Raw genomic sequence first — 21,741 nt, 5'->3', positions numbered from 1 at the left:
ACAATATAAACTTCATGCAAACAGTGGATCTGAACCTCAACCTATAGTGCTACAAGAGTGCTATGGCCATTTGGCCACCATGCTACCTACGTAATTAGGCCCCTTATGCTGCAGGTGTCCTCTTACTCTTTTGACTAGGTGATCCAGTATATGGATGTGACTTATATATGGTAAGAATTACTATAAGTACGTGTAATTATGCTTTATTTTGGAAGTGCTAACATACTAGGCCACACTGTACACTGAATAAGGGGATACATTATAAACAAACAATTGCAAAACATTCAGAGGAGAACCAATGAGGAGAACCAATGAGGAGAATCAATGAGGAGTACCTCAATGAGGAGCACCATGTCCGAAAAAGCTTGCCTACTATTCAAATCAAGAGAATTATTCAGGGACTAACTCACATATGCCTAGTCATCACTTTTATTTATTTAATAGTCTTTAAATATTTGGAACTTTAACAGCTGTAATGGTATTGATCAAATGTTGCTTTTGTGATTGCAACGTACATACATCAACTTTTTATATATCATTTTAGGCTTTCATCTCCATGGAGCACTTCAAGTTCCCAAGCAAATCATCAGCAAAGCCTTGTGCAATAACGCCCCAACTGGTGAGTCTGCCAGTGGATTTTACTGTCTTTCATGTTAGGTGTGCCTTTTGATAAGAATGTGTAGTGTTTTGATTGTGTTGCTTCTTTGTTATTTTTGTGTAATGATAACAGTTTAGTTCTCCAAATTATGTTTTCTCATACAGCAGGAAATCAATTCTCTGAAATACTACTTGCAGGTGTCACTCAAAATAAAAAACAAACAAACTATTATTGCAATATTTTATATACCGGTATATAGTTTTTCTTTTTTATTTCACGCTTTAAATCGCCAAGAGTTAAAACTACGTCACACTTGATTCTACCTAAGCCTGATGCGGTGTAGTTTTAAAACTGGTGGCTCTTGAGCATGGGATGCAAAAGCGCGTCCCCGCTGGCACAGATCTCTGCTGTCTAAAGACAGTGGCGTTCCATACATCGGTCTGGAGCCGTTTTCATTGGCTCCTGACCTCATGATCACTGTGAACCAATCACAGTGATCAGGAAGTTAAAAAAAAAGTCTCTGGTCCTTAAAGAGAAACTCCGACCAAGAATTGAACTTTATCCCAATCAGTAGCTGATCCCCCCTTTTACATGAGAAATCTATTCCTTTTCACAAACAGACCATCAGGGGGCGCTGTATGACTGATATTGTGGTGAAACCCCTCCCACAAGAAACTCGGAGTACGTACTCCTGGCAGTTTCCTGTCTGTGAAACCTTGCTGCATTGTGGGAAATAGCTGTTTACAGCTGTTTCCAACTGCCAAAAAAGCATGCAGCAGCTACATCACCTGCCAACAGTAAAAATGTCACCATGTAATAAATGTCAGAATGTAAATCAGGGATTTAAAAGATTTTAAAATGGGCAAACACTGACTAAATCATTTATACATAATTATTGTAAAAATGAAGCACTTTTTTGTATTTCATTATTTTCACTGCAGTTCCTCTTTAACCGGTTCAGCACCGCAGTCCGAAAATCTCATGCATCCGAGCAACGTTCACCTCCCATTCATTCGCCTATAACTTTATTGCTACTTATCACAATGAATTGATCTATATCTTGTTTTTTCCGACACTAATTAGGCTTTCTTTGGGTAGTACATTTTGCTAAGAATTATTTTTTTCTAAATCTATTTTAACAGGAAGATTAAGAAAGAAATGAAAACAATTCATTATTTCTCAGTTTTTGGCCATTATAGTTTGAAATTAATATACGCTACCGTAATTAAAACTCATGTATTTTATTTGCCCATCTGTCCTGGTTATTACACCGTTTAAACGATGTCCCTATCACAATTTATGGTGCCGATATTTCATTTAGAAATAAAGGTGCATTTTTTCAATTTGCGTCCATCACTATTTATAAGCTTATAATTTTAACCACTTCTGTACCACGCTATGTTTTGATGATCGGTGCTGTGTGGGCTCTCCAGCCCGCAGCACCGATCAGATAGCAGCCAGGCCGATCAGACTTCCCCCCTTTTTTCCCCACTAGGGGGGATGTCCTGCTGGGGGGGTCTGATCGCCGTCGGCTGCTTCCGCTTGCGGGGGGGGCTTGTCAAAGCCCCCCTCCGCAGCGCTTCCTGGCCTCCTTCCCCTTCCCTCCCTCTCCCTCCCCCTGTGAGCGGCGCAGGACGGATTTCCTTCCTGCGCCTGATGGGATAGGCTTTAGCCTATCAGATGCCGGCGATCCCCGGCCAATCAGAGGCCGGGGATCGCCGATCTCCTCTACGGCGCTGCTGCGCAGCAGCGCCGTATACATGTAAACACCGGGGAAGATCTTCCCCGTGTGTTTACATTTACCCTGCGAGCCGCCGATCGGCTCGCAGGGTGTTCACGGAGACACCCTCCGTGAACTGACATGGAACGTTTCCATGGAATACACTTCAGGATTCAGGGGCGTACATATACGCACCGAGAATCCGGAAGTGGTTAAATAATATAATAACATATTCTCTTGACATGCATATTTAAAAAGTTCAGACCCTTGGGTAACTATTTATGTCTTTTTTTTTTTTTTAATTGTATTTTTTTTTTTTATAAAAAAGTGTATGTGGGTAATTTTTGGTGTGGGAGGGAAACTGCTAATTTTAAATGTAAAATAATAATTTTTTTTTATTAAAAATGTATGTGGGTGCAGTTTATTATTTGGCCACAGTGAAAAAAGTCCTGGATGCGAACGATCTCGCATTCAGGAACTAGTGTTGGGCGAACAGTGTTCGCCACTGTTCGGGTTCTGCAGAACATCACCCTGTTCGGGTGATGTTCGAGTTCGGCCGAACACCATCAGGTGGCCGAACTAAGAGCGCATGGCCGAACGTTCCCCGAACGTTCGGCTAGCGCTGTGATTGGCCGAACAGGTCACGTGGTTCGGACCTGAACGCGCTCTGATTGGCCGAACTGTCACGTGGTTCGGGTAAATAAATACCCGAACCACGTCATATCTCCGCCATTTGTCTGTGGGTTTAGCTTTGGGTAGGCAGGCAGGGTAGTTCGCGCTCCAGCCACGCTAGCCAGGGTCCCCCCAGTCATTGTGTGTTGCTGCTGGGAACAGTAGTACACCGCTCGCTCAGCCACACTATATAGCATTGTGTTTACTGCCACTCTGTGTACCTCGCTCAGCCACACTATATAGCATTGTGTTTACTGCCACTCTGTGTCTGCTGGGAACAGTAGTACACTGCTCGCTCAGCCACACTATATAGCATTGTGTTTACTGCCACTCTGTGTACCTCGCTCAGCCACACTATATAGCATTGTGTTTACTGCCACTCTGTGTACCTCGCTCAGCCACACTATATAGCATTGTGTTCTCCTCCTGCGCCTCCTCCTGTTCCATCACGTGTGCTGCTGCTGCTGCTGGGTTAGCGTTGCCGGTCCCTGTTTATTGAACCTCTCATCTTTATTACATTTATGACTGCATGGCGGCAAAAAGCATTGCTATATCCGCACGCTATTTGTCCTCATGCAAGGCCTGGGATGTTGTGTCTCAAAAAGCGTGGCCTTCTCCTCCTGCGCCTCCTCCTGTTCCATCACGTGTGCTGCTGCTGCTGCTGCTGCTGGGTTAGCGTTGCCGGTCCCTGTTTATTGAACCTCTCATCTTTATTACATTTATGACTGCATGGCGGCAAAAAGCATTGCTATATCCGCACGCTATTTGTCCTCATGCAAGGCCTGGGATGTTGTGTCTCAAAAAGCGTGGCCTTCTCCTCCTGCGCCTCCTCCTGTTCCATCACGTGTGCTGCTGCTGCTGCTGCTGCTGGGTTAGCGTTGCCGGTCCCTGTTTATTGAACCTCTCATCTTTATTACATTTATGACTGCATGGCGGCAAAAAGCATTGCTATATCCGCATGCTATTTGTCCTCATGCAAGGCCTGGGATGTTGTGTCTCAAAAAGCGTGGCCTTCTCCTCCTGCGCCTTCTCCTGTTCCATCACGTGTGCTGCTGCTGCTGCTGGGTTAGCGTTGCCGGTCCCTGTTTATTGAACCTCTCATCTTTATTACATTTATGACTGCATGGCGGCAAAAAGCATTGCTATATCTGCACGCTATTTGTCCTCATGCAAGGCCTGGGATGTTGTGTCTCAAAAAGCGTGGCCTTCTCCTCCTGCGCCTCCTCCTGTTCCATCACGTGTGCTGCTGCTGCTGCTGGCCTGGGTTAGCGTTTCCGGTCCCTGTTTATTGAACCTCTCATCTGTATTACATTTATGATTGCATGGCGGCAAAAAGCATTGCTATATCCGCACGCTTTTTGTCCTCATCCAAGGCCTGGGTTGCGTCTCAAAAAGCGTGGCCTTCTCCTCCTGCGCCTCCTCCTGTTCCATCACGTGTGCTGCTGCTGCTGCTGCTGTGTTAGCGTTGCCGGTCCCTGTTTATTGAACCTCTCATCTTTATTACATTTATGACTGCATGGCGGCAAAAAGCATTGCTATATCCGCACGCTATTTGTCCTCATGCAAGGCCTGGGATGTTGTATCTCAAAAAGCGTGGCCTTCTCCTCCTGCGCCTCCTCCTGTTCCGTCACGTGTTCTGCTGCTTGTGCTGGGTTAGCGTTACCGGTCCCTTTTCCTGGAACCTCTTCTCTGTATTACATTTATGACTGCATGGCGACAAAAAGCATGTTACCTGTGCAAAGAAACATGACATTTTCCACATTTAACAGTTTTTCCTTTGAAACTTTACAATCAATTTTCTCAAAAACTATTAGCTCTTTTTCAAATATTTTTTTTCCTCTTGTACCCACTCCCAAGGTGCACATACCCTGCAAATTTGGGGTATGTAGCATGTAAGGAAGCTTTACAAAGCACGAAAGTTCGGGTCCCCATTGACTTCCATTATGTTCGGAGTTCGGCGCGAACACCCGAACATCGCGGCGATGTTCGGCGAACGTTCGCGAACCCGAACATCTAGGTGTTCGCCCAACACTACCAGGAACTAAAATGCTGGGGAGAAGTTTCCTGGGGGCAGAAATACCGCGCTCTCTGGAGAGAAAGCGTCGGTATTTCTGCGGGGAAGTTAGATCGGTGAATGGGAATTATATTCCCATTGTTATGTCTTCGGACACTGTTGACCCTTCCACCGATGGAGGAGACGTTACCCAGTAATGGGATCTAAGCGCCCACGGGCGTTCACCAACAAACCCCAAAGGGAAAGCTGGACTTAGCTGCCTAGTGTTCACCAGGTCACTACTGGGATAGTCTCAGCTGGTGGTTGGGAGAACAGTGCCACTGGAGTAATCCAGTAAGGGTAAATCCGTTGAGGCAATCCGGGTCAGGGAAGGCAGCAAACAAGAGCAGAGTCCAATAGCAATCCGGGTCAGGGCAGGCGGCAGGCAAGAGCAGAGTCCAATAGCAATCCGGGTCAGGGCAGGCGGCAGGCAAGAGCAGAGTCCAATAGCAATCCGGGTCAGGGCAGGCGGCAGGCAAGAGTAGAGTCCAATAGCAATCCGGGTCAGGGCAGGCGGCAGGCAAAAGCAGAGTCCAATAGCAATCCGGGTCAGGGCAGGCGGCAGGCAAGAGCAGAGTCCAATAGCAATCCGAGTCAGGGCAGGGGGCAGGCAAGAGCAGAGTCCAATAGCAATCCGAGTCAGGGCAGGAGAATCAGGATAGTCAAACAGGCTGGGTCACAACAGAAGATCAGACAGGAAATCAGGCTTGGTCAAGAGGGAACCGCTGAACACCAAACTAGCTGTCAGAACGAACAGCACTGAACGCTGGGAAGGGACCACCTTTTATAGGGGCAGGGCCGCACTTTGGCGCGCGATCTCGAATGCTGCGCATGCGTACAAATGTCCGCCATAGTCCCGCGCATGCGTATGCGTGACCTGACGCCATTCCGCATGGACGTACGCACGCCCCCGACCGTCGTAGCCAAACAACAGCCAGCAACGCGCAGAGACCACCGGACGCCAGTGCGGGACTGTAGCCACACACGGAAGACGCCGCGGATGGAGCAGAGCCACGTGAGTATGACACCCATTCACTGATCGGGGGGCTAGCGGCCGGCAGCGGGAGCGCGCGCGGGGGCGCGCCCGATCGTGCGCACCAGCCGGCGGCAGCAGTGCCTATCTGGACGATGAAGCTCGTCCAGATAGGCCGAACTGGTTAAAGGGACCTGAGTCCTTGCTCCGAAATCAGGAAAGCAATGTTTTATTAAATAGATTAAATTCCTCTCTCAGATCACAACCTTATAACTTTCCCAATCAACGTCCATTACAACATAATGTAATGTGTCAGTGTGAAAGTACCCTATAACAACTCCAGTGTAACTTGCAGTGAAAAAAATAGAAATCTGGCAACACACTGGTCAGTTTTTTGGCCCAGATAAAAAACGGAGCCACTCAAAAATAGAGCCACGGACACCAATGTTAAAATTAGCAGCCTTCTACACTCAGTTTCAAAACGGATCCATCTGCGTTCAAGGGGATCCGTTTTGAAAAACTGAACAGACAGTCCGGATTTGCATGATTTTCACGGACCCCGGATATACGGAGGGGTAGTGAAAATCACTAGTAAAACGGACCCCCCTCTACACAGGCAGCTTTGGACACAGAAACTGATCCTTTTCTGTGTCCCAGTCTGTGGGTGGAGAGGGGGCCGCCATGCTGGAGGTGGTAGCAGCCAGGATGGGGATGACAGCGAGCGGCGGAAAGGGGGTCACCCCCCTCTCACCTGAGTCACCCATGCCAGCTCCCCCTCCAGTTATTTGTGCAAAAAGTTGTTAAATGTAATGTCCGCAGTGAGCGGGTAAGCCTATCTTCTCTTCTTACTTCCTCCACTCGCTGCGCCACTTCCTGCAATGCTACCCTCAGAAGTATAGAGGGCGACATTGCAGGAAGTCTAGCGGCGAGCGGTGGAGCGCAAGAGAGGAAGGTAAGCGCATCCCCTACTTGTGCTCCCTACATTATATATTAACAACTTTTTACGCAAATAGCTGGAGGGGAGCGGGGACAGGGGCACCAGGTGAGGGGGGGGACCCCCCTCCTCGCCGACCGCTACCACACCCATCCTTGCTGCTTTTCCCTCCAGTTTGGCGGCCCCCCCTTCCCGGCCATATGCTTCCATGGACTGGAAACGTATGCTGCAAATACATTATAATAGGAATAAACGGAAAAAAAATTACCAAATCGGATCCGTTTGAAATGGATCTGATCTGGACTGGACAAGTGTGGACCTAGCCTTAACTTCCCTGGCGGCACGCTGTTTTAGAGGCTGCGTCCGCGGGAGGATTTTTTAAAATAAAAGTTGCTCTATATGCCTAAGCTAGCACTTCGCTAGCTAATTAAGTTCCCCGACACCTAACTAAACCCCCCGATTGGCTGGCAATGTTTACCCCTCCGCAATCCCGCGAGAGCCGCAGCTTCACGACCCAGCTTCACTCGTTGCAATGGCGACGATCAGACATGACGTCATGCGCAGTCCCGATCCTCCCTCATTGGGAGGCTGCGCCATCGCGGGATCCCTGGGGGTACGTATTACGGGGGCGATCGGTGGGGACCGGAAGGACTTGGGGGACATAATTAGCTAGCGAAGTGCTAGCTGAAGCATATAGAGCAACTTTTATTTTACAAAAAAACCTCCCGGGGCCATGTGATCCCCTGCGGCGGCTAGCCCGAACATAGCTCGGGCTTACCGCCAGGGCGGTTAAGATATGTACTCACCTCGCGATGCAGGGAGATGGATCCACTGACGTCTCCCTGATGACGATTGCTCCCCTGATCCATCTTCCGACTGGCAGGTATGCGTGATGTCACGCGACGTTACATGATGGGCGCGAACAAGACTTTAAGTGTACTTTGCATGGGAGATGTCGGGGATCTTAAAGATCCGATCTGCCGTGATGGTCGTTATTGTGCATGATGTGTAAACGACTACTTGTCCCTCAAAAAAATCACTGGTCGTCGTTGAAAAAAAATCGGTAGGTACGTACGGGCCTTTAGCGTTGCTTTGAACGATAATGGAAGTACTCTGCAGGTTATCACAAGTGAACCACCATATTACTGGCATCACTGCTTTCATTTACCTGGCTTATGTTGAGACTCACAAGGGTGTCTCTTCATTGCTCCTCTCTGTGAGAATCAGTGCAGTCTTCTGCCACTCCAAGACTCCTGACACAAGTCCTAACTGTACAATCATCAATATGTGTAGCAGAAGACACCCATGTGATATCACGAGTACATATAACAGCCACTTTGCCTGTAAAACAAGAGTCACAGGTAGCAGAAAAACAATTTGCACGTTGGCCAAATGAACACATCAAGCTCTGAATCCACCAGTTTCTATGGGGATGTCTCTATTTCATGCAGTATGCAAGATTAGTAGAGCTACTTTATACAGAGATTAATATTTTTTACTTGTAATCCAATATGAGCAAGAGAATCCAGGAACAGCTTGCTTATATATTATAAAACTCCAAAACTTTAATCAAAAATCTTCTTAAAATGTGGCAGCAATAAAAATAGCATAATACTTATCGTATCCACCAGACACAAATGCAGCAAGGTATTCAAGTTCAGGTTCCAAGGAATCCACCATGCTGAATCGTGGAAATGACGTATGTGGCCGGGAAGGAGGTTGTCACAGTGGCGCGGACAGTCAAACGAGACACAGGTGAGAGCGCTTGTTGTGCTGGTAAGACATTGGCCAGATACCTGGGATATGGGAGAAGCATGGGATATATAAACTTCAGTGTGGTAGAGAGGGGCTATTGGTCTTGATAAAGCCCCAATGGCTGGGCGAAACGATCGTCGACCGTGACTCCTCCGCACCTCCCGTTGACCTTGAATACCTTGCTGCATTTGTGTCTGGTGGATACGATAAGTATTATGCTATTTTTATTGCTGCCACATTTTAAGAAGATTCTTGATTAAAGTTTTGGAGTTTTATAATATATAAGCGAGAGCTGCTCCTGGTTTCTCTTGCTCATATTGTCCTGTTTCTTACCGGATGGTTGCACCGATTTGATGTTTGTACGGTGTGGATCAGGCAGCATATTGGTGTGCACTCACTCTTTGCACTTTTTGGATACAAAATTCATATTTTTTACTTCCGGGCCTTATGAAATATGACAGACATATAAAATATATTGTTCCAAAATGAATTTTCTCAGATGATTGCAGTTGATTCCCTTAAAGTGTACCTGAGCTGTGAATGCCTTTTTTGTTAAAGGGACTCCGAGCACTTCTCATGGGCATGCCTTTAAGCCAGACAACTTCCAACAAAGTCGTGTTATGACCCCTGTGGAGGAGCCTCTTGCAATGGCCATGCGTGTCACTTCCTCTTCCTGCTTCATTTAGTGATGCAGTTCTCTAACAGAGAAGACAGGAGTTATAACATAGCCAAGATGGCAGCCATCATTTTTAAATTGAAATCGAACGAAAACTATTTGGTGTAGAATGGCATGTTAAGTATGTCACTGGGATTCCCATCAGTCTGCCACACCATGCTCTGCCATTTACACTACCTGCCTTGTCCATAGACTTCCAGTAGCCCAAGCCCCTTGCGTTAAGTGCAGTGCTTGCGGTAACGCGCTGCAGGCCGTGTATCAGGATTGACGCTGTAAGTGTGAATAGCCCCATTCACTTTCATTGCCGTTGTGTCACCCTGTGGTAAAACAGGGTAACGCAGCACACACTTGCAAAGCTAGTGTGAAAGGGGCTTAGAGGTATGTGCATGTTCTCCTATGAAGCATAATTAGCTACATACCATTACTTGGCTCTGTGAAGTTATTTATTGTATTTATAAAGCGCCAACATATTACGCAGCGCTGGCCAACATATTACGCAGCGCTGAAGTCACACTTCATAGATAATCCAACTTCTTGCATGTAGACTAGCAACAAACTGGCGGAAGACTTGAGCTCCCCCAAGGTGACAGTAAGTATTCAGAGAACATCCCACAAGAGTCAATGGATCACTCCCCCAGTGGGCAGTGAATTAATTTGCTGCTAGTGACTACCAGGTAGCAACCCCTGGGATTACCCTACCAGAGACAAGAACAAGAGGGCAAACGCTGCAGTGTGGAGAAGTTGAGGCAGACAGGAAGCCAAGGTAGGGGAGCTGGGAAAAAAGGGTGCAGGCAGCTAGTGGACAAAAAGGGCGCCGCCATTCACTCCCATAATAAATAACGTTTAATGGGCGCAGAGCAGGAAAAAAGGGCACCGGAGCTAAATAAAGTTTACAAACGGCGCCCGGAGATGTTTAATGATTTATAACTGAGCTTGTGGTGATTTACGTTTATAAAATGCACCAGTGCCGAATAACGTTTATAAAAATACTAAACATATTTATCCTATTTAACTAATTAAAACATTATTTAAAGTTTTATCCCTTACTGTTTTTAAAACATTATTCACAAAATAAAGCGATGAGTACGTAATGTAAATTGCAATATATTTTTTGGAGTCACAATTTGTAAAACATTATTATCCACATAATAAAGCGATGACTAAGGGGGGTGGTTAGGGTTAGGCATCACCAGGGGGGTCTTAGGTTTAGGCACCACCAGGGGAGTCTTAGGTTTAGGCACCACCAGGGGAGTCTTAGGTTTAGGCACCACCAGGGGGGTCTTAGGTTTAGGCACCACCAGGGGGGTCTTAGGTTTAGGCACCACCAGGGGGGTCTTAGGTTTAGGCACCACCAGGGGGGTCTTAGGTTTAGGCACCACCAGGGGGGTCTTAGGTTTAGGCACCACCAGGGGGGTCTTAGGTTTAGGCACCACCAGGGGGGGTCTTAGGTTTAGGCACCACCAGGGGGGTCTTAGGTTTAGGCACCACCAGGGGGGTCTAGGGGTTAGGGATAGGTACAGGGAGGGTTCTGTGTGAGAGTAGACTTAGGTATAGTTTTACTACAATTTTAGTAATATTTACTAATGTTTTACAACACTTATTACGAACGTAGTTATATTTATATCATCATTATAAAGAATATTTTCAGATTTTATTATAAGAACAAACCATAAATGAAGGTTATTCACAATAATATACAATTATAAAAATTAATCATATATTATCGTTATTTTAATAAACGTAATTATAAGTTTCACTTTTGAAACAGGGAAGATTAAAGTTTTCACAATTGCCGATTTCATAAACATTATTTAATGATTTATAAATTTGTTAAACATTATTTGTAAACGAAATATAGCACACTATTTTTATAAACGCTATTAATGATTAATTGTTAATTAGCGTTTACACCCCGCGCCCTTTTTGTCCGGGCGCCCTTTTTGTACGTACGCCAAGGTAGGAGCTTATGGCAGTTAGGGTAGAGTCGGGATCACAAGCTGAGGTCAGAACTGGTGGCTGACAAAGGAGAGTTGAGGCTTTAGGGTATGTTTATGACTGGCAGCTGGCATAGCAGAGTCATGGTAACAGAATTAGGTCAGGAGAGATAGTTGGCAAATCAGGGTCAGCCTTAAGGCCTAGACTGACAGCTGGCAGAGCAGGGTCAGAGAAGCACTCAATAGGCTTGACACCCTTCTTACACCTATGTGCTGCTGCTGGGGAGGGAGGATCACATACACTGGGTGGTGCTGGGGAGGGAGGGTCATATATACGCTGGGTGCTGCTGCTGGGGAGGGAGGCTCACACACACTGGGTGCTGCTGCTGGGGAGGGAGGGTCACACACACTGGGTGCTGCTGCTGGGGAGGGAGGGTCACACACACTGGGTGCTGCTGCTGAGGAGGGATGATCACATACACTGGGTGCTGCTGCTGGGGAGGTTCACACACACTGGGTGCTGCTGCTGGGGAGGGAGGGTCACACACACTGGGTGCTGCTGCTGAGGAGGGAGGGTCACACAAACTGGGTGCTGCTGCTGGGGAGGCTCACACACACTGGGTGCTGCTGCTGGGGAGGGAGGCTCACATACTCTGGGTGCTGCTGCTGGGGAGGGAGGGCCACATATACTGGGTGCTGCTGCTGGGGAGGAAGGGTCACACACACTGGGTGCTGCTGCTGGGGAGGGAGGGTCACACACACTTTGTGCTGCTGCTGCTGGGGAGGGAGGGTCACACACACTGGGTGGGTGCTGCTGCTTGGGAGGGAGAGTCACACACACTGGGGGCTGCTGCTGGGGAGGGAGGGTCACACATACTGGGTGCTGCTGCTGCGGAGGCAGGGTCACACACACTGAGTGCTGCTGCTGGGGAGGGAGGCTCACATACACTGGGTGCTGCTGCTGGGGAGGGAGGCTCACATACACTGGGTGCTGCTGCTGGGGATGGAGGCTCACATACACTGGGCGCTGCTGCTGGGGAGGGAGGGCCACATACACTGGGTGCTGCTGGGGAGGGAGGGCCACACACACTGGGTGCTGCTGCTGAGGAGGGAGGGTCACACACACTGGGTGCTGCTGCTAGGGAGGGGGGTCACACACTGGGTGCTGCTGCTGGGGAGGGAGGATCACACACACTGGGTGCTGCTGGGGAGGGAGGGCCACACACACTGGGTGCTGCTGCTGGGGAGGGAGAGTCACACACACTGGCTGCTGCTGCTTGGGAGGGAGGGTCACACACACTGGGTGCTGCTGCTGGGGAGGGAGGGTCACATACACTTGGTGCTGCTGCTGGGGAGGGAGGCTCACATACACTGGGTGCTGCTGGGGAGGGAGGCTCACATACACTGAGTGCCGCTGGGGAGGGAGGCTCACATACGCTGGGTGCTGCTGGGGAGGGATGGTCACATGCGCTGGGTGCTGTTGCTGGGGAGGGAGGGTCACATACGCTGCGTGCTGTTGCTGGGGAGGCTCACACACACTGGGTGCTGCTGCTGGGGAGGGAGGGTCACATACACTGGGTGCTGCTGCTGGGGAGGCTCACACACATTGGGTGCTGCTGCTGGGGAGGGAGAGTCACATACACTGGGTGCTGCTGGAAAGGGAGAGTCACACACACTGGGTACTTGTAACAATTGTGGAATTCTCTCCGTGATCAGCGCACAAGACGTGCGCTGACACTGCGGAAATCCTCCACAAGCGTATAATTTGAGGGAACCCAGCAAAAGGTGCAATGCACCTGTAGAGGGAAATTCCTGTCGACAGGTGGAGCTGTGGAGTGCAGAGGAACAGCTCCTCTGCCCTGCCACACACACAACCATGAATAACAGGTGAGAAGGCAATCGCCAGAGATGGCGATTGCTAACAGCGACACAAGACTGAATAAGCACAGATGAGGAATGTATGTATGTCCACCAATCTAGCCGCCAACCTGCGACAGCGGACACACAACAAAGGAAACCGAGTGAGAACGCAATCGCCTGAGAAGCAATTGCGAATGAGATTGAGCAAAGGGACAGATTGTATGTGTGTGCACCAAACTAGTCGCCAACCCGCGACGGTGCATACACAACAGCAGACACGAAGTAGGAACGCCATCGCGAGAGAGGCGATTGCCAGAGGTGACACAAGGCTACAGCAATGCAGAGCACGAGAGTAGCAAAGGCACAGCAAATATACAATGAGGAGATAAGGAAAATAACAAGCGCTAACTAAACGCGAACACCGCACTCATTCACAACAGTGCACGCGTTTATGCGCGGTCTCCGCATGTTAAGCACAACAGAGACAAGCACGCCTAACTAACCACCGACAGACAAACATGAAACAGAGGACGCGAGCGCTTGCTTAACGGTTACCTCACCGAGCCTCCAGCAAGCGTTCGTAGCAGACAAGACAGATATACGAAAACAGGAATAAGTGAGAGATACGATCCACTGCTCTTTCCGCCAGAGCGAGTGCGATCCAAGTATAGAAACAGAGCGAGCTGGATTCACTGCTCTTTCCGCCAGAGCAAGTGCAATCCAAGTACAGCAAGAGAGTTGCAGACCAGAAGAATCCACAGCACTAGCGCAAGGCGAGTGCGATCCAGGAAAGACAGATCAGAAGGGACTACCAGTAACAACCGCTGTTCCGGTTAGCACCCAGACACACAGAACAATTTCCTGTTGACCACCGCTGGGACAGGACAATCGCAACAGACAAACAAACAGATATGCAATCCTAACTGCACTAGGGAACCTGCCAAGTGCAGTCCCAGGAATTACTCTAGGCTAATCTTCAAACAAAGAGCAAGGCTGACACTACAGGAGTGTTTACACAGGACTAACCCTTATGACCAGCCCAGGTCTGTGATATCACATGGTATATATAGAGCAAGCCTACAAAGGATGTGGCTAGGCAATCTGCATGACAAACGTATGCAAATTCCCCAAAACTGACAAAAGGTCTCTCTTCCAGAGACCTGCAGAATGCAGACCTGAACAGTGGTCAAAAGGCTGCCTGCCTGCGCACTACTTTGCCTCAGTACCCATGAACTATGTGCAGTGTTGGCTGCATGAGAATGTAAACTGCCCAATGAACTCATATTCTTAAAGAGGAACTCCAGTGAAAATAATGTAATAAAAAAAGTGCTTCATTTTTACAATAATTATGTATACATGATTTAGTCAGTGTTTGCTCATTGTAAAATCTTTCCTCTCCCAGATTCACATTCTGACTTGTATTACATGGTGACATTGTTACTGTGGGCAGATTATGGAGCTGTTTCTAGCTGGTCTGGCTTTAACAGACAGCTATTTCCTGTCTGAACATTGTTACATTGTGGCAGTTTGCCCAGAGTACCGTACGGTACCAGAGCCTCTTGTGGGAGGGGTTTCAGCACAAAATCAGTCATACAGCGCCCCCTGATGGTCTGTTTGTGAAAATCATTATTTTTCTCATGTAAAAGTGGGTATCAGCTACTGATTGGGATAAAGTTCAATTCTTGGTCGGAGTTTCTCTTTAAGGTAGGGGCAAGTGGCATTGCTTAAAGCCTTCAATACCAGCAGTTTCTGCCCCCTTAAGGACCAGAGACCGCTGGTGCGAGAAACCAGCTCCTTTCCACGAATCGCCACACATACCTGCTGCTACCGCCGCACACCTGTCGCCTCAGGCCCCCCACTCATAGAGAGGGCAGAGCTCTGTGACTCATTCATAAGCAGCTTTCATTGGCTCCTGACCATGTGATCAATGTAAGCCAATGGGAATTTGCTTAAATTGATGATAGAGTCAGGAAAACGGGTAAATCGGCTCTTGACCGGCTCACAGAGCTCTGCCGTCATAGAAACGGCAGGGTGAGTGAGCTGCGGTGGGGAGACATCGACAAGATCTGCGGCAGCGGCGTGTATGCGCGACAACGTTGACGTGAAATCTACGCCCTGGTAGCAATAACAGCATCACAACAGGGCCTAGATTTCAATCACCGCCGTCCAGAAGCAGTTAAGAGTGCCTGTATCTGAGGCTCCATGAAAGTTTTGCTATCGAGCCCCGTGATCTCTAGTTACACCACTGCTGCTGCTTCTGGGGAGGGAGGGTCACATAAACTGGGTGCTGCTGCTGGAGATGGAGGGTCATAAACACTTTATACTGCTGGTGGGGAGGGCCACTAATACAGAACTAGCTGAGAATATTGCAGCCAGCAGCTTTGTAAGTCCATGCTACAGGAAACTGTTGGTGGAGGGTTTCCTGATCAGGTGTAAAACTGATTTATTTAACATCACATAATCAAGGAGCTTATACACAGACACATGCAAGCTTCAGGGCTCTTTCACACTAGGAGCTGATCCCTGCGTTTTGACGGATCGCTCCTAGGATGCGGTTTAAAAGGTCAACATGAAAGTCTATTTGACTTTCATGTTAACTTTCACATTAGACCAAGTGTTCCAGAGCGTTACGTTGTAACGCATCTGGGAGCTTCGTATTGTCCGGCGCTGGCGTTTTCCCGCCGGGTAAATTAAAACTACCGGCGCATATCAGCATTGCACCGCAGCTTCCCGACGTCACACCGCAGGTCATAACGCGTGTACGAAATCACGCGTTTCCTCCGCGCGTTATGTAATGTGAAAGAGGCCTCAGCATTTCTGCCTGGGATAAGCTTTTAATTGTAACTTCTGGAAATAAAAATAGAATACTGAAATATTCAATGCTAAATAGAACAGTGAGTACTGGAATTCCACTCGCAGCATAAGAAGAAGCCTAAAGCAAAAATGCCAGATCAGTAAACTTATAAATAGAACATATTGAACCAGGAAGATTTATTTTGTGTACTAAAAACAATCTTTTATTTAGACTTGTAAAATGAATGGAAAGCACATTCACTAAGCAACCTCTATATTTTACTTTTCTGTACTGCAGAAAGCTAGATATTGAGTGTAGAATGTAAGATCACACACATGTAAAAATGAAGTTTAATGCTGGAAATACACGATGCTTTTTTTTTCAGTCGATTTACCGTTCAATCGTGTTTTGATTTGTTTTCCCGCTCGATTTCCCCCTCGAGTCTCTTATCTTTTCTTATCAATATCCATTTACTGCTATCAGAAATCGAGCGGTAAAACGATCGAAAGTGAGATCGGACATGGCGGAAATTATCTATCGATAATTTCTGCCTACAAACCGCATGGTGTATTCCCAGCATAAAAGATAACCCGAGGTGGATCTTCGGGGGGCAGATGGGACACAGAGACATGTTCTCTGTCTAATGACATGGCTCTGTGTTCCCCCACCGCCGCTCTCTGCCCCCCCCCCCCCCACCGCCACGCTATATAAGTTTAGCGACTTGGAGGTAAACACAGGGGAGAGGAATTCCCTGTTTAAACATTCCTGCAGGGTTTCGCCTCCTGCCGCTCCCCCGCCTCCCTGCATGCCATGAGAGACACACAGTCTCTCAGTGCAGCATGAAAAGTGAAAGTGGGCCATTGCGGCCCACAGGAGCGGCGGCTTTTGCAGCTACCTGATCCGCTCAGCCCTGCGGATCAGGTAGCCTACTTTTCTCTAAGCACACCTCGGGCTCGCTTTAAAGTGTACCTGCGAAAAAAAGTTTGAAAAGTTTTATACATAACTGGGGCTTCCTCCAGCCCCCTACCTGCAGATCGCTGCCTCGCCGCCGCCCTCCGCCTCCTGGATGCTCCGGTAGATGCCCCATTATCTTCGGCCAGTCGGCACAGGCACAGTCTGCCCTTGGGCGCTCCCGCAGCTGGGAGCGTGCAGAACTGTGCATTTGCAGTAGTACTGTGCAGCGGCAGAACACTCCCGGCGAAGGGAGCGCAGCGGCCCGGAGTGTGCAGTACACCCAACTGACCGAAGATAACGGGGCATCTACCGGAGCGCCCAGGAGATGAAGGATGGGGGCGAGGGAGCGATCTGCTTGGAGGGGGCTGGAGGAAGCCATAGGTATGAATGAAACTTTTCAACCCTTTCCTCTCAGGTTTACTTTGAGGCAAGGATCACACTTGTCTGCTTTTGCGTGTGTTTTCTGCACAGAAAAACTGATTTCAACTGAGAACTCATGTTAGTCAATGGGCTAGGTCACACTTGAATGCAGATTTTGTGTGCAGGAAAAAAACTGACATCTTGCGCAATTTGACAGTTTTCTCTATTAATTACATTAGCTGCTGTAAGGCAGGGGTCACACTTGTCCTTCAGTTTTCTGAAAAGTGTAGAAAACGGAAAGACAAGTGTGACCCCTGCCTAAAGTTTCCAGTTCCAAATGTAAAATATATAGATGCACACATACATATATACGATTTACGTTTGTCCCAGAGTAAAATGCTCTGTAAATGACCTTTTTTTATGTAGCTGTCACTTACAACATGTGTTATTAATCTGACCTCTTACCAACAGGTTTTGGACTAATCCATCTCCTCATGAGGGATTCCTTTATTTTCAAAAACGCTTACTGAATGACAATTCCTTAGTCCAGCTGCCAAAATAATCAATAAATCAAAGGAGGTGAGAGAGCGAGTGCACACCTATGCCTTACAACTTCACTGTCCACTAATAACAGTGTGCATCCAGATGAAAAAAGCTTCAATCATTATGTCATACAAAAGGAATAGAGTATCCAGGAGCAACTCGCCATAAAATTCCAAACTTTAATCTGATTCTTCTATAAAAACATTTGAAGTAAAAGACAATCAGCAGGGCCGGCGCTACCATAGAGGCAAAGGAGGCAGCTGCCCCAGGGCCCCAGAGCTTGTAGGGGCCCCCAGTGGCTACAAGAGGAAAAAAATTTCAAATCGACCTTATAGTTTTTGAGAAAATCGATTTTAAAGTTTCAAAGGAAAAAGAATACACATTTAAAAACCAGCTGACTTTAATGGTTAATAGCAAATCCACCTTAAATTCTAGAAACCCTAAATTTGCAGGATATGTTAAGGAGATCATTGGGTATAAGAGGAAAAAACTATTTTTCAAAAAGACCTTATAGTTTTTGAGAAAATCGATTTTAAAGTTTTTTTTTTTTTAAGTACCTAACGGTAGTGTAATTTTACACGTTTCAAAAGAAAGAGCAATACATTTCCTGACGGGGTTTCCAGGGGGTCTATACGCAGCCGCAGCGCTTTGGCCAGGGATCGCTATACAGCCGCAATATGGCTGTATGAAGATCCCTGGCATTTTTTTCCTATTTTCCCAATTTTTTTTTATGTTTAGAGTGTGGGAATTTTTTTTTTAAATTATGTGGGGTGCCCCCTCCTGAAACGTTTTAACCCCTTCTCCCCCATGCAGGCTGGGGTAGCCAGAATGTGGAGCTCCGACCGATTGGGGCTTCAAACCCTGACTGTACCAGCTGCAAAAAAGGTCCCTTAATGCCAATTTTTGCTCTGGGGTATCTGTTGGGGGGGCCCCCCCAGGTTTATTTTGCCCTGGGGCCCCATTGTTGCTTAAACCGGCCCTGACAATCAGGCAATACTTATCATTCAGGAGGTGGTATAAGGCAGTGCGGAGGCTGGTCGACGATCATTTCGCCCCTCAATGAGGGCTTTCTCGAGACCGTATGAGGTTAGGGTTAGGGTCTCGAGAAAGCCCTCATTGAGGGGTGAAACGATCGTTGACCAGCCTCCGCACTGCCTTATACTACTTCTTCCTGTCACTTCACACTGTAGTCACTTCTTGCCAGGAAGTGCTTTTAAAAGATCAACGGAAATCTTGAGGTTTCCCCATTAGGAGATGACTAGTCCAAAACTTGTCAGAAAGAGGTTCAGAGCTCTCAGATTAATACTAACTGTAAGTGAGGACATAGAAAATAATTTTTTTCTTAGAAAATTATACATTTCGTAAGTATGTTTACACATGTATTTTAAATTGTATTTTCCATCATAGTGCTCCTTTATAGCAGGGGTCCCCAACCTTTTTGAGACCGGGGCCCACTATCCCGACCAAAATATTCTCCGGGGCCCCCCCGGGGGTGGGGGGGCGGGCGTTGCTCGGGGGGGCGTGGCTAGTGTCGGCGGCAGCAGCCCCCCCTTTTTTCCCAGATTCCACAGTATAGCAAGTACAGTTAGCCCAGTATAGCAAGTACAGTTACCACACTATAGCAAGTACAGTTAGCCCAGTATAGCAAGTATAGTTACCCCAGTATAGCAAGTACAGTTACCACAGTATAGCAAGTACAGTTAGCCTAGTATAACAAGTACAGTAACCACAGTATAGCAAGTACAGTTAGCCTAGTATAACAAGTATAGTTACCCCAGTATAGCAAGTACAGTTACCACAGTATAGCAAGTACAGTTAGCCCAGTATAGCAAGTACAGTTAGCCCAGTATAGCCAGTACAGTTAGCCCAGAATAGCCAGTACAGTTAGCCCAGTATAGCTAGTAGTTACCCCAGTATAGCAAGTATAGTTAGCCCAGTATAGCAAGTATAGTTAGCCCAGTATAGCCAGTAGTTACTCCAGTATAGCTGGTACAGTTACCACAGTATAGCAAGTACAGTCAGCCCAGTATAGCAAGTACAGTTAGCCTAGTATAGCAAGTATAGTTACCACAATATAGCTAGTACAGTTACCACAGTATAGTTAGCCCAGTATAGCCAGTAGTTACCCCAGTATAGCAAGTATAGTTAGCCCAGAAGAGCAAGTATAGTTAGCCCAGAATAGCAAGTATAGATAGCCCAGTATAGCAAGTATAGTTAGCCCAGAATAGCAAGTATAGGTAGCCCAGTATCGCTCCCCCAGTGTCACCAGTACAGTTAGCCCAGTGTAGCCTCTCCTCTCCTCACCCCGCGCGGCCGCCGTTCCTGTTACCTTACGAGCGGGCAGTCGCTTCCTTATATTCTAACCAGTAAGCTCATGGTGACCCAGAACTCATTGGGGTGTATAAGGGACTACAATGGTCCTAAAAGCCCCCTTACTAAGATGTTAAGAAAAACAAAAGTTTGCTTTCCTAAAACAGAAAGAATTTGCGATAATTCAGGTTGGAGTGAGCTCGAGATGTCTCCCAGGCACCACTGCTGAATATATGCAAATTAACCATTGTACCCTTAGAAGCTAAACACACCTCCAGAACTGCTGGAATGCAATGATGTGTCAGCTTGTTAATATGTACAGAGCCATAATAATCCAACATGCATACAGACTGTTTCGGATTGTCTGTATGCATGTCTGTATGCATGTTGGATTATTATGGCTCTGTACATATTAACAAGCTGACACATCATTGCATTCCAGCGGTTCTGGAGGTGTGTTTAGCTTCTAAGGGTACAATGGTTAATTTGCATATATTCAGCAGTGGTGCCTGGGAGACATCTCGAGCTCACTCCAACCTGAATTATCGCAAATTCTTTCTGTTTTAGGAAAGCAAACTTTTGTTTTTCTTAACATCTTAGTAAGGGGGCTTTTAGGACCATTGTAGTCCCTTACACACCCCAATGAGTTCTGGGTCACCATGAGCTTACTGGTTAGTCTGTGCCTCTCGGATTTACAAGCCCTACTCCATAGAGCCAAATTAATCCATGCCATGCACTGATGAGGATCAAACAATCCGAAACAGTCTGTATGCATGTTGGATTATTATGGCTCTGTACATATTAACAAGCTGACACATCATTGCATTCCAGCGGTTCTGGAGGTGTGTTTAGCTTCTAAGGGTACAATGGTTAATTTGCATATATTCAGCAGTGGTGCTCTGGGAGACATCTCGAGCTCACTCCAACCTGAATTATCGCAAATTCTTTCTGTTTTAGGAAAGCAAACTTTTGTTTTCCTTATATTCCCCATAGCTCCTCTCCTTTTGCAGCACCTCGTATTACAGCAGAGCTTCCCGCGCGGCTGCTGTAAGGAAGGGTAGGAAATAGGGCAGCGGCTTCCTGTAGCGGCGATCGCCGTTACCATGGGAACACTGCCCCGCCTCTATCCCTCCTTACAGCAGTCGCACAGCAAGCGCTGCTGTAATACGAGATGCTTCAAAGAGGAGAGGGGCTATGGGGAATATAAGGAAGAAAGCGGCCGCCCACTCATAAGGTATCAGGAATGGCAGCCACTGGGGGGAGAGGGAGAAAGGCCAGATCTGCCGCGGCCCCCCAGAAATCTGCCCACGGATCCACAGGGGGCCGCGGCCCCCAGGTTGGGGACCTCTGCTTTATAGGACACCAGAAGAGAAAATAAACTAATGAAATAAACGATTGTATCCATATTCCTTCTCCTAAAAATGACTTTTTAAGATATTCCACAGTTTTATTTTATGTTTAAATCTACTTCTTACATTTTAAAGGGAACCAGAGAGGAACGGCATTAAAAAATAGAACAAGATTTTATACATACCTGGGGCTTCTTCCAGCCCCATAAGCCTGGAGCGCTCCCACGCCGCCATCCTCCGCTTCCTGGATCGGCGG

At 47.4% G+C, this 21,741-nt stretch overlaps 1 protein-coding gene across 1 annotated transcript in view; it reads left to right on the top strand.

Annotated features, from left to right (window-relative positions):
• Nucleotides 1–21,741, top strand: part of MREG (melanoregulin) — a 163,112-nt gene that overhangs the window by 39,801 nt on the left and 101,570 nt on the right. Inside the window, exon 2 of the mRNA XM_068246993.1 lies at nucleotides 545–619. Within this exon, the coding sequence (XP_068103094.1) occupies nucleotides 545–619 (75 nt within the window). The remainder of the gene's footprint in view (nucleotides 1–544; nucleotides 620–21,741) is intronic.

Source organism: Hyperolius riggenbachi, chromosome 7 (assembly GCF_040937935.1).
Source record: "Hyperolius riggenbachi isolate aHypRig1 chromosome 7, aHypRig1.pri, whole genome shotgun sequence".
In the NCBI taxonomy this organism is placed as follows: domain Eukaryota; kingdom Metazoa; phylum Chordata; class Amphibia; order Anura; family Hyperoliidae; genus Hyperolius; species Hyperolius riggenbachi.
This window is presented reverse-complemented; position numbering and strand designations above follow the sequence as displayed.